This window comes from Trichomycterus rosablanca, chromosome 7, assembly GCF_030014385.1.
Source record: "Trichomycterus rosablanca isolate fTriRos1 chromosome 7, fTriRos1.hap1, whole genome shotgun sequence".
Taxonomy (NCBI): domain Eukaryota; kingdom Metazoa; phylum Chordata; class Actinopteri; order Siluriformes; family Trichomycteridae; genus Trichomycterus; species Trichomycterus rosablanca.
Genome location: NC_085994.1, coordinates 35,290,371 through 35,303,642, shown reverse-complemented (window position 1 = coordinate 35,303,642; position 13,272 = coordinate 35,290,371). Strand labels below are relative to the sequence as shown.

Sequence of the window (13,272 nt, the reverse complement as noted above, 5' to 3'; positions counted from 1 at the left end):
TTTGTGTTTATTTTTTAATAAAAGATACATATTAGTTTTATATACTAAAGAACCAATACACACAATTAATGAAATGTTGCATTGTTAGTAAGGAAATTCCAAATACTACACTTATATGAAGCAAGTGAGCGCCTGAGTGGCGACTGCTTTCTCAAATACTGGAAATACCACAGCCATCTGTGGCCAGGAACCCAAATAAGCACAAGTGGCCCTGCATTCTGGGAGAAAATGTTGGCATTTCTCGATTTCAATATTTAAATGCTAGAACCATTAATGTAAATGTTAAGGTTATTTCTTACCTTTGGTGGAACTCTAGCTCCTCCCTGGTGTGGTTGATGATAAGAAAAGGAGCTGCACCGTCATGATAATCAGAAAAGCGGATCAGAGTCGACTGTTCAGTCATGTTCACGTCAACAATGACACCACCCAGCTGGAACCCACATAGACAAATTCGAACCCACACAGATACAGCATTGCTTGTATTCATGTAAAAGATATGTCCTATTTCAGAGAAAAATAAACCCTCACAGTGTTATCCAGGTGTAGTAAGAGGCAGTTCTCGGGCTGATGGAAGGCGATCGCTTTAGCAGTACTCTGACAGCCGTCCACCTTAACTTGGAGCCTTTTCGAATCTCGCTCTGGCCAGAATGGAGTGGCGGTCTGTAAGAGAAACAGACTTCTGCTTTATATATACACGCGTATTTGGATGTGGTGGAGAAAATAAAGCACTTCAACTCTGTAGATCTACAACTCTGTAAATCTGAACCTCAGACTGACAGGTTGCTTTGAGAGCTAAAAAGATGACACATGTTTAAACCAGCAATACTGGCGAGGTTGTGCCTCAGTGATTGATGTACTGATGGGGGTGGGTGTCCACGGTGGGTAGCCTCAGGAGCATTTTTTTCTCCCAATTATCCCAGTCGTATCCAATTACCTTATTGCAGTATGCTTTCTTTCTACTTATGTTGAACTCTGCTCCGACTTAGAAGAGCCGTGACTAACACACGCCCCCTCTGACACGTGTGCAGTAGCTGACTGCATCTTTTTACCAGCATGAGACAAGTTCATATGCGGATCAGCTTTGTACAGGAAGAGTCACACTCTGATCCCACCATCCCCCGTCTCTGTGCAGGCGCCATCAATCAGCCAGCAGAGGTCATAATTGCATCAGTTAAAAGGAATCCCCTCCGGCACCCTCCCTGAACAACAAGCCAATCGTTGTTTGCATAGGTGCTCAAACTGCCGGGTAGCAGAGCTCAGATTCGGACAGACGAACGCTGTAGGAACATTTAAGATTTCATATTAACATTAGTTATGGCTGTTCAGTCATTCTAAAGCTACCGTCACCCTTATAATACTAGCTTAAATGCTGGTATTAAAATGTGATTGGGCACTTTCGATATTGCCTCCTTGGGGCTATACATATAAATACATACACCAGTCAGGTGCATATATACAGACATGATTAGATATATTAACAACAAGCAATTGAGGGTTGAGAGCCTTGCTCAAGAGCCCAACAGTGACAACCTGGCAGTGGTGGGGTTTTAATTAGCAACCTTTTGCTTACAGGTTCAATACCTTAACCACAAGGGTATAACCGCCCTGAACACATACGAAGAGATACAGACATGGGTGTCTGTCTTTTAATCAATGTATTCTTTTAATGCACATATTATTTATTTACTAATGATTGTATTTACGTTCATCTGTATGTTCCCAGCTTAAGCACAGTGCAGTATTTACTTTTCACCAGGCTTAAAAATTATACCAAGCAACTTAAAGCTGTTGTCTGAAACTGAAACTATGCACAAAACACACATCACACAGTGCTGACCTCTCCAGGTTTTGCTTCAGTCCAGTCCTCTTGTCCTTCCTCACACACTCGAATCACGTGCTTGGTTCTGTTCACGAGCATGTAAAAGGGGAGAAACGTCACAAGTCGGGTCAGGCTGAAACTGCTGGTGTCGATCTTCACCCCCACCTGAAAGGACGCATTAAAAAAACAAAAAGGTTGACATCAGGGTAGTAAATGATGATCCAGGTTTTATACATGGTTCGATTATTAAAATGGTTACATACCAGATAGTCCTTGGCTCTTCCTTTACATTTCACGTGGCCGTAACTGCCGACGGTGTCTATAGAAAAGTCATCGGACAACTCGCTGTCTGAAATCATCAAGCGTACCTAAAGAGAGCACACAGAGAGCTTTAACAGAAACTGAAATTTTTCTTTCTAAATCACACCTGGGCGTTGTACAGCCACTGGGCCACATCCGGCCCTTTGCCTGTCCCCAGCCAGCCCGCATGAGGTCAGTGGTAGTTGGAAATTAGACATTAATAAGTGGACATCATACATAAATTTTTTTTCAATTAATTTATGCAATTTACTGCTTTTTATAAAGAGATTAATATGAAGCAGAATTAAGTTCAGCCTATAGATCTGGCCCTTCACAACAGTCCCAGTTTCTCATGTGATCCTATTATACTAACGTGGAACAGTTTCCAAACCTTATTATTGTGCAGGAAGTTGCGTGGTTTAAATGAGAACAGCAAGGGCATGTCATAGTCCATGGGATGCTTTCGATGGATGTCGTCGGCCTTATACTGCAGCAGCCGTCCCGTTTTGTTCACCATCCAGTAAGGTGAGTGGATGGCTATGATGGCCTGACCCGGCTCCTTCTTCACGTGGACGGCGATATCTAGCTCGGCCCTGGAGCCCTCCCCGTCGAGCTCTTCCTCCGAATGAGACGCGTGGAAGGTAATGAAGCTGATCTCGTCGTGGTCGGTACGGAGGTTGTAGGTGGCTGTCCAGTCCTGCTGCAGATAGCCCAGCAGCTTCAGGTCCAGACTGGAGCGGTCCATGACGGCAGTGTGAAGCTGGGATGAGTGGCCTTCCTTCAGGGTCGTTGGCACAGGGTGTCCGCTGACCTGTCGATCAAACAAACATAATTGGCTGTGTTTGAGATAGGGAAGGTTGGGCGGGGTCTTTTCCCACTACATTGCCCCTGCAATGTGTGATCTCCGGGTCTCATGTGGCTCATGTGGCAGTTTAAGTCTTGATTAGACTGGGAGTTGTGCAAACAGCAGTGGATTCACTATGGGGAATTGAAAATGACTAGATAAAGGGAGATAAAAGGGGGAAATCCAGAGAGAAATACTGCAGCTTTGCAGTAAACTGTACGTGGACACATACAGATACAATTTCTAGCCATTAATGACACTCTGCTAGCAATCTACCATGACTATAAATGAATAAAACATTATTAAAACAACAGAAGCAAAGCACAACATTTCATACCACTAAGGTGTAAACGATGGGGTAGGGTAAAAGGTTCCGGAGGAGCACAGTGGGCCACAGATGGAGGATGTATGGTTTGTCACACTCCTCCTGAGTACTGTGGGACATCACAGTGTCCAGAACAGGAACCATGTTGATCTTGAAGACGAGAGCAGCATTGGTTCTGTGATGGCACGTCTTTTCCACGCACTCGTCGGCTTTCTCACTGAGTTGTCCATAGCTGAAAACTTCAGAGCACTTAAACTCCTCGTCTCCGTCGATGACAGGCTGCAGGCATAGCTGTGATCTGTAACACAAAAATGTGTTTATTTATTTATTAGGATTTTAACATCATGTTTTACACACTTTGGTTACATTCATGACATAACAGGTTACACAAGATTCATCAGTTCAAGTCTTTTGACAATTTTGTATCTCCAATTCACCTCACTTGCACGTCTTTGGACTGTGGGAGGAAACTGGAGCACCCGAAGGAAACCTACACAGTGAGAACATGCAAACTCCACACAGAAAGGACCCAGACCGCTCCACCTGGAAATCAAACCCAGGAACTTTTCGCTGTGAGGTGCTTCGGTGGATTCGCACATGTGGCCAGATATCGCGCAGGATCGAGGGAACTGGAATGTGTCGGATGGGGGAATAAGGCAGGCGCATATACCCTCCTCAAACGCATTCATAGGGCTTCAGCACCAGTTTTTTATGTCTGTGTAGACGCCCCTCTGGCTGATAGCACACCTAAGATTCAACTCTGGATCTCAGTCGTGATGGGCTAGCTGTGCCACCCGCCTAGACATTTTTAAAAACACATATGCTTTTTTTTCCACCCAGCAGACTCTGTGGCCAATTTTGTCTGATGGTAGCAGAGCCAAGATTCGAACCAGGGTGTTTAATTTGAGTGTCATTACCTTGCACAACATTTTGAGACCCATTAGTTGGTCGGTTTTAAAATAACAAGATAAAAACAGCATCTGCATGTTTATCTTATCGCCTTGGTCACTTACCTGTAGGAGCCCAGAGGGACACAGAATTCCTCGGTAGGAAGACAAACACCCAGACAACGTGAGCCCTCGTACACCCGGAACGGCACCGAAAAGTGATTAATGATCTGCACACAAAACAAAACAGATTTCTATTTGTAATAATCATGAGAATAATTGTTTCTCCATTGGTTAATACAGCAACAGTAATGTTGTGGGTCCTTTAGAAAAATCCATGCAAAAGTTTTGGGTACCTGGAAAGGTGAACGAATCTGGACGAACTTGCTCCCGTCATTGGAGTTGATCTGACAGATGAAGAAGCGTGTAACCCCAGACTCCAGATGCATGACGCTGTACATGCCCCGACCCACTTTGATTAGAGGGATGACGCTGGCAGCCGTGTGGCCGACAGGAGCTGAAATGATAAAAAACAAATCTTCACACACTGGTTCTATATTAGAAAACTGCTGTACTGATGGCCAAGGCTTAAATTTGCTTTGATGTGATCATTAATGTCATGTGATTGAACTACACTCCTCGTCTGTGCTGTACGTATATTGCAGTGCTCCAAGATGTATACATTTACGAAATGTGTTTAATTTTACGGATCTTGTTTTTCAAAAATACAGATTTTACCTAAACCCATAAACATAACTATATATTATATATAATATATATAATTATTTATTATCATATATTATTATATACACTTCCACATCTTGGACATTTTGACTAACCAATTGCTAACTGAATTGCCGTAGGAAGACGGGTGTAAAAAAGCAATTATATAAGGGAAATTATATGCTTCCAACTTTGCAGCAACAGTTTAGGAAAGGCCTTTTCCTATTCCAGCATAACTGTGCTCCTGTGCACAAAACAAGGTCTATAAAGACATGAAGTCAAGCTCGGTTTGAAGAAACTATCAGCTCTGACCTCAAACCCACTAAACAGCTTTGGAATGAACTGGAAAATCAATTGAGGCTTTCTTAACCAGTGTCCAGCCATACAAATTCCCACAGACATACTTCAAATTGTGACATGCTAAAACATCAAGCTCTGTCTCAAAGACGAAAATTCTCATCCGTGTTTTGACAGGCCCCCTCTGCGTCCACAGAACTGGTTGGAAGTTTTCCACACTCAGTTACCCGAGTCATGTTTTTATCTGCTTTAAACTTCGACATCTTGGACATTTTGACTAGGTGATTGCTAACTAAATTGCTGTAGGATTGTTAGGACGCCTCATAGTGCAAATTAACCAGCAAATGTGAGACACTTGAATGTTAAAATCGCATTAAAACACACATGAATTTTAAATTTCACAGCAAATTGAGTCAGTGCCCAGCCATACAAATGCACAAATTCCCACAGACATACTTCAAATTCCACATTAAAGTATGAATAAGGTAGGGCCTTATTCATGACCTAAGGAAACTTTCTTACTTGGCTGAATGTAGTTTTTGCTGCTGAGGCTGGTCATAGCAGAGAACTGATCAGCATCGGTGGCCGTGAGCGTGTAGTCCATGTTTAAGCTCTCTCCGTCCTGCAGCTCCACCACCCGACTATTAGAGTCCTTACCGATAGGCTTGAACACCTCACTGTGCAGGACCGCCACTGGCAAGCCCAGACGATTCTTCACCTCGAAGGGAGCCTGGTCCTTCTGGAAACAATCGGCCGTCTGCTTAGCAGCCTCTGCGAACGCCTGGAATAAATAACACTACACTTTATGCCTTTGACTTTTTAAGACAACAGTTTTGCTTCCCCCATGCAATCTCACATATTTACTTTTTTTTAATTATTATTATTTATTTATCTCTATTCATTCAATTTTCCCTTTTTTCAGCCATTCCAGTCTAAGCCATTCCAATCTAAGCCATTCCAATCTCAGAGGCGGGGTTACACAGAGAGTATTGCATAATCAGCCACCCCCCATACTGTGCAGGTCCATCCAATGCCCAATAGACTAGGTCATAACTGCAACACTGACCATTGTCCCACTCCCCCACAGACACACAGCCAATCAAGTGTCTTGTGCAGGTGCCTGGTCGGTCGATACCAGAGCTGGGACATGACCCCAAGTTCAATTTCACTATTAATATGAAAGATTCCATACCGATCCTAAGTTACTGAGCATGTTGAGACCACACTTGGACAGGGTGATGTTGAGCTGATCTCTGCTGGTGATGCTGATGACAGTTTTGTAATCTGGAACAATGTAATCCACCTCGTCTGATACTCCTGACTGCTTTGCTGGCTTTTTCTTCATCTGGGTTTAAGAAAGAAAATCAAACATGTTCAAATAGAAACGGGACACATCAGTTTTTTATTTAGATTAAGAAATACACTTCTGAGCATGTATAACAAAACCTTTAGATCCAGTGTCCAAGGTCTGAAACCATCTTTGGCCTCGTCTTCGAGCGGCTCCAGCAGTGGCTCCCACACTCCCATAATCTCGTTATAATAATTCACCTGAGACACATTAACATACATGTATTATTTATATTATTAGTTATATGAGGTCTGTGTAATACAAGCAATTGAGGGTTAACGGTCTTGAGCATCAGACGTACCTCCATGTTGAGATGGCACTCCAGGTTGATCAGGGTACTCCAGTTCTTCACATCTCCATGAAAGGAGGACTTGGCGAGCAGCATGGGGACTGTCCGATGACCCACACCTGCCTCCAGAGTCAGGCAGATGGAGGAAATTTTAAGCTGAAGTGACTCGCCCTGGGGAACGAGAGGTACCACAGACTTGGCGTCTTCCTCCCCTTCTTCTTCCAGGAACCAGAGTTTGAGTTCCCGCCAGTTGCGGCACTCCCACAGGTCAGGGGGTACGGGGCTCTCCAGCTCCTCCGGGGTCTCGGCCGCGGGGGTCAGCGCCGACTGGATGGTGATTACGGTGTTTATGATTATGGGAGACACCTAGGATAGGTGACAACAAGTAAACACACTGTGGTCAATTGCATCCACTGGAACATCAAATCAGACTTTCATGACCAACATTAGTGCCCAGCCCAGTCATACAAATGCACAAATTCCCACAGACATCCTTCAAATTCTTGTGACAAGCAATAGCGTCAAGCTTGCTGGGTACATACCTTTAAAGTTAGGGAGTTAATGGAGAGCTCTATCGCCTGAGGCTGAGTGAGGGACTGGCTTCTGTTGAAGAACACCTGACACGGTTGCAAGACCGTGGTAAAATTGGTCTCCTCCTCATCATGCACAAACGGGCACGCGACCACCTTCAGGTCCCTCACGGCGGCCGTCATGAGCTGGCTTGTGGCATCGCTCTTCATCAGCAGCTCGCACTGCGTGGTCATGACGAGAGCCGGAGCATCAGCCCGGCTCAGGTCAGCCACGAAGACGATCTCAGGGTTCTTCACCACCACGTTCATTTCTGATTTTGCCACCGCAGGCGGAGCAGGAGCAGCTGGGGAAGAATGCAATAACACAGTGCATCAATACTGAGGATCGATGGAGATAAGGAGGGTCATAAATTTACTTAGGGCTACATAATAAAATCACAACGATTTCTACAATGATTCAGTTTCCAAACAGTTTATAGCACTTCATTTTAGATAAACACAAAACTATTTTTAGAGCTTACATTTATATCTTATTTTGGCATTTACAGTGGTGGTGGTGAGGGTTACTGTAGGTCATTCATCACTTAAAAACAGTGGAGGGAAAGCAGAAATACACCCCGAACAGGGTGACAACCAATCACATGGCTTCAGTCACCACTGACTCCACCCCCATCCTTCCTCAGACCCCCCTTCCAATCATGTCTGTGTAGACGCCTGACAGAGGTGGGTTAGTGTAGATATCTGCACCACCAGAGCACCTTAGATGCAGTCAATCAACCTTCTGCATGTTTGTTTTTTGAAAATAGAAGGATACAGGAGTACAAACTCAAGCAGACACCATGAGAGCGTGCAAAGCTCTTTAGACATTGACAGAAAGAACAAATCAAGGTTTCCAGAAGGAAGTTGATAATAACAGTTGTAGCTCAGTGGTTAAGGTACTTGACTAGTAATCAAAAGGTTGCTGGTTTGAGCTCCACTACCTCTTAGTTGTCACTGTTGGGCCCTTGAGCAAGACCCCTAACCCTCAGTTGTTTAGACTGTATTCATCATTCATGGCCTAAACTTATTTATAAAAATATACTTTAGTGCAGTTGTAGCCTAGTGGTTAAGGTACTGGACTAGTAATCGAAAGGTCGCTGGTTTAAGCCCCACCACTGCCAGGTTGCCACTGTTTGGCCCTTGAGCAAGACCCTTAACCCTCAATTGCTTAGACAATATACTACCACAGTACTGTAAGTCGCCTTGAATAAAAGCGTTTGCAAAATGCCAAAAATGTAAATGTAACATCATAACAACCTGCATCTTTGCTGAACGTGGGTGACGGCTTGTTGTTGTTTTTGGGCTGGCTGGAGAAGCCCTGATCCATGGCTTTGAGAAAAGTATCAGCCACAGTAAGCAGGAACTCCATGCTGGCACAGAGGTACAGGTCCTGGACTATAGTGTCCAGTGTGGTGCCGTCCCGACCCTGGCGATAGTTCACCTCCACCATGTTGTTTTTCTCAGCACCCTTGCGCATCGCCATCATTCTGACACCAACAATAACAGATGCATATAAAAACAGAGAATATTTAAGCAAAACCTGTCTGGTTAAAATACAGTTAATATCACATGGATGATTTTGTATGTCAGTGAGATGTGTGACCTACATAATACATGACTAAAACACATTAATTAAAAACTAATAAAATAATTGTATTCCTTGGCCCTGGTGTGACTTTTAGAACTGGAATTTTAACTCCTAACCTGGAGGTGATCATGTTGACCCTTTTCCTCTTGTCATCCAACAAGCATTCATCCAGTTTGAAGGAGGCCTTCATAGAGCTGTCTGAAAACATGTGTACTGCAGTGGAGATGGTGCCGAGAGTAAACTCAGCCAGCTTCAACTGCTCATCGTGAGGGTCCGACAGTGTAGTCTGAACACAATATGACAGAAACATGGATCCAGAACATTGAATTAAAGTCCTGTATAGTACCAGCTGCCAAGTAAAAAAAAAAACATTCCTGCCACCTTAAAGTGTGACTTAACTGTTAGATAAAAAGAATAACTTGGACATCTTTCTGATGGGTCTGCTTTTATTTTCTAGATTTCCCCCTGCGCTCTGACCCCAGCGTTCAAACAAGCTGGGATATGTGAAGAAAGAACATTGTACTGTACATCTGTATATGTATATATGACAAATAAAGTATATCTCTCTCTCTTTATTTATGACACACACACACACACATCTGACTGGCTAGACTGATTACACGAATGTGCATTTGTACAGGTGTTCACTAAAGTATGAATAGATGTGCTGAAAGCAGTCGGCAAACACTTCTGCTGATCTTAAATGCATGCAAGAAGAAATAACACCAATTTACCTCGGTACCACGTGGGCTGTAAAGAATCAGGGTCAACGAATCAAACTTGAAGTGTAGTTTTAGAGTGCTTTTGAGCTTAGCAGCCTTCTGGCCCTCCACCACTGCTGCCGTTACCACTGTGGTCCCTGCTGACCAGATAAACAGTCACAAAAAACAAACAAACAAAAAAACTTGAATGTTACAGTACATTAACTACACAGATTCCATCTATAAGTCAGCACTGAGAAAACTTGCTATCCTTTTTATGTACCTCCAGATCCCTGAGACTCTTTGGTAGACACAGTCTCTGCTTTATCGGAACCTTTTGGAGCAGGAACAGCATCCGACGTCTCGGACAGGTTTTCATTCAGAGTCTTTAAGACGACAGTCATGTCCTCCTGACTCAGGATGAGCTACAGTACACACAAAGCAGAATCCCCTCAGATATAGCGAATCATTGCTAAGTTTGACAGCTTGCAAGCAAACCAAAGTAAGTGAACTCTATTGGCCATTGCTTCTAAAAGGCGGGCTTTATGTCCATGTGCATGGATGGAAAGTGGGATCAAGAGGAAACTGACCACCAGAACCAAAATTCTACCCAATTTAGCTTTAATACTTACACTCATGGGTTTGAGGTGTGCATTGATCTGGATGTCTGGGATGCTGTGGTACCAGGAGGCCGAGAGATTGCGCTTAATTGAGAGATCCATGTTTACAGGCTTCAGTAACATAATGTCAGACTCGAACTTCTCATCCTCAAATGTGGCTCTAAACACAGAGGAGAAAAACATTTTACTTTAAAGTACTTCTTTACTCCCTCTACACCCATGACTGTACACCAACCCACAGCACAAACTCAATCATCAAGTTTGCAGATGACACCACTGTAATTGGATTAATACAGAATGGAGATGAGTCTGCCTACAGGGAAGAAGTCCTCAAACTGTTTGAATGGTGCTCCATTAACAACCTGGCACTCAACACCTCTAAAACAAAAGAAATGGTCATCAGCTTCAGGAGACAGAGAGAGGAACCTACACCCTTAGACATCGGAGGAAACACAGTAGAGAGAGTGTCTAATTTCAAATTCCTAGGCACACACATCTCCCAGGACCTCACATGGACCACCAACACCACCTCTCTAGTGAAAAAAGCACAGAAGCGGCTCTACTTTTTAAGGACACTAAGAAAGGCCAACCTGTCCAAGCAGCTACTGGTGTCCTTCTATCGCAGCACGGTGGAAAGCATACTCACCCATGGCATTCTGGTGTGGTATGCCAGCTGCTCTGAGGCTGACAAGAAGGCTCTTCAGAGGGTAATCAAATCAGCTCAGAGAACCATCAACACTGAGCTGCCTTCACTAGAGAACATTTACAAAACCCGATGCCTGCGTCGGGCCACAAACATCATAAAGGACTCATTTCACCCTTGTTGCAACCTGTTCTCCTTGTTGCCCTCTGGTAGGCGCTATAGGAGTATCAAGGCCCGTACTTCCAGACTCCTGAAAAGCTTTTACCCCTCCGCCATAAAAACACTAAACTATCAAACTTTACATCCTAGGAAATAATGTGCAATTTATAGAGACCGTGCAATAACCTTCTTCTTCTTTTCTTTTCTGGAAAGTTCTTAAAACCACACGTTTATTTCTGTATCTAGATGTGTATATGTTTATTTTGTAAATACATGTGTATATATATGTCTGTGTGTACATACATGTACCGTCAAGGAGATGCTCAAAAAATTTCGTTGTGCACTGTGCAATGACAATAAAGGCATTCTATTCTATTCTATTCTATTCTATTCTATATTGTGATTAACATCAGAGTTTATCTGTAATTTGCCCTACATATGCCAAAATTAATCAGTATTAACAACAACGCAAAAACCCCACCATTGTAAGCAGCTAGTAAGATAAGATTCCTATATTGATCCTCATGGGGGAAATTTAAGTGTTACAGCAGCTCCAGCACAAAGTAAATACAGATAGAGTAAATAAAATACCATAGGATAATACAAAGATGTTACTATATAATGATAATGACTATAATAATATTAATATTTTTAGGAGTCATTAATAGTATAATACTGTTAATTATATAATAAACTATATATGGTAATGAACATTTGTAAGGGTGTCATCGATGCTCCCAAAATCGCTCGTGAAAGCTGCACCCTTTTCACTCCAGACCCCCTAAGGGTCTGAAAGGAGGTTGCATCTATTTATTTGTGCTTATAATAATATTATAACAAAATAATAAAGGTGCCCGAGTGGTCCAGGTTCCAATCTCAGCAGTGCTGTCGGCCAGCTGGGCATCTAGATGGACATTATTATAAAAAAATCATGTCTGTCTAGACATTATTAAAAATAATGGGTCTGTCTAAAAAACCTAATTAAGGAAGAAGGCTGTCTGAATTCTTGCTGCCTAAAAATTCTGCCTAATAAGGTGCCTTAATTCGAAGTGATAATCTGACTGAATAACGAGGAGCATCAAATGCTTCCTTAGTGGGGAAGGCAATCCCAGCATTCAGTGCAGCACAACTTTTCTCACAAAAAATGACAAATATGGCGAATGATTGCGGAGCAACTAATGGAGTTCTTTAGAAATGTAAATGAATTCTCATTGATTTAATTTAATTCGTATAAAGGTGCACAAGTGTCATTTATTTGCAAATTTGGGCTTGTCAGTGACAGTTTAACTATGTTCGGTACACAAAGGGAGATGTTAACTGGCATCTAGCGGGTTGTGCCGTCTCAACCCATTGGTTTGAACGGCCTGAGGCTAACTGTGTTAGCTTTGTAAGCAAAACTGCAGTGATGTAATCACTGTTTAAGTAGTGTGTCTAAATAATCTGCCTTATAAGTCGATGTCTTATTAGAATCTTTTCTACTATGTAATTCAGTCTAGGTAGGCAGTAGGCAGCTCACTAGGTTTTCAGACAGACCCAATGTCTAGACAGAAATTATTACTAAATAGTAAAAGAAATAATAAAGCAGACTATTTCTGTAGGGTTGCCAAGTTTTAAAAAAAATCAAGCATTTTAATAAAAGAAGCCTGAACAAACAGATGTGAGTTTATAAGTGCACGAGCTACCCACCTGTACATCTTCAGGTCACTCAAAGCGACACTCATATTCTCCAAAATAGGGGGAATAGTCGTGTGTGTTTTAGAGGGAACGATCTCGAAGCAGTTCTGGACAGTCACCAAACCCAGGTCGACCACGACGACGTTGTTGGAAACGGAGGACTGTGGGAGGAAAACGAGGGGAGCTTTGATGTTCACATTCAGTGAGATGCGTGTGCTTTTTTCAGCGAGTTCCAGCACGCCTGTGGCTGCTTTCTCCGCTGCCTGCACAGTAACCTCGGCTAGAGCCTCTTTAGCTTCCTGGAAGTTATTGACGAAGGCCTGGAGAGAGACCAGAGAGAGTCAGCTTCAGGATTTATGGTGCCCTTGGCAGAATGGGATAAAAGAGGTAATGAAAAATGCTTTATTCCTAATCTCATATCTATTTATCTAACTGTTTCTCTATCTGTCTGTCTGTTTACATAGATAATTTTCTTTTTCACTGAGA

At 42.9% G+C, this 13,272-nt stretch overlaps 1 protein-coding gene across 3 annotated transcripts in view; it reads right to left on the bottom strand.

Moving 5' to 3' along the window:
* The window catches only part of vps13a (vacuolar protein sorting 13 homolog A), a 54,653-nt gene that overhangs the window by 17,435 nt on the left and 23,946 nt on the right, over positions 1–13,272 (bottom strand). For 2 of the 3 annotated variants that reach the window (XM_062999305.1, XM_062999307.1), the window contains exons 33-51: positions 12,799–13,106; positions 10,323–10,470; positions 9,974–10,115; positions 9,724–9,848; positions 9,106–9,275; positions 8,659–8,888; positions 7,375–7,706; positions 6,845–7,198; positions 6,642–6,743; positions 6,388–6,540; positions 5,718–5,976; positions 4,532–4,692; positions 4,302–4,405; positions 3,301–3,586; positions 2,511–2,930; positions 2,083–2,187; positions 1,838–1,984; positions 529–660; positions 300–430 (exon numbers count right to left, since the gene is read on the bottom strand). In XM_062999305.1, coding sequence (XP_062855375.1) covers positions 300–430; positions 529–660; positions 1,838–1,984; positions 2,083–2,187; positions 2,511–2,930; positions 3,301–3,586; positions 4,302–4,405; positions 4,532–4,692; positions 5,718–5,976; positions 6,388–6,540; positions 6,642–6,743; positions 6,845–7,198; positions 7,375–7,706; positions 8,659–8,888; positions 9,106–9,275; positions 9,724–9,848; positions 9,974–10,115; positions 10,323–10,470; positions 12,799–13,106 — 3,809 coding nt within the window. Of the gene's footprint in view, positions 1–299; positions 431–528; positions 661–1,837; positions 1,985–2,082; positions 2,188–2,510; positions 2,931–3,300; positions 3,587–4,301; positions 4,406–4,531; positions 4,693–5,717; positions 5,977–6,387; positions 6,541–6,641; positions 6,744–6,844; positions 7,199–7,374; positions 7,707–8,658; positions 8,889–9,105; positions 9,276–9,723; positions 9,852–9,973; positions 10,116–10,322; positions 10,471–12,798; positions 13,107–13,272 lie in introns of all 3 variants that reach the window. The other variant, XM_062999304.1, reaches the window with a different exon arrangement.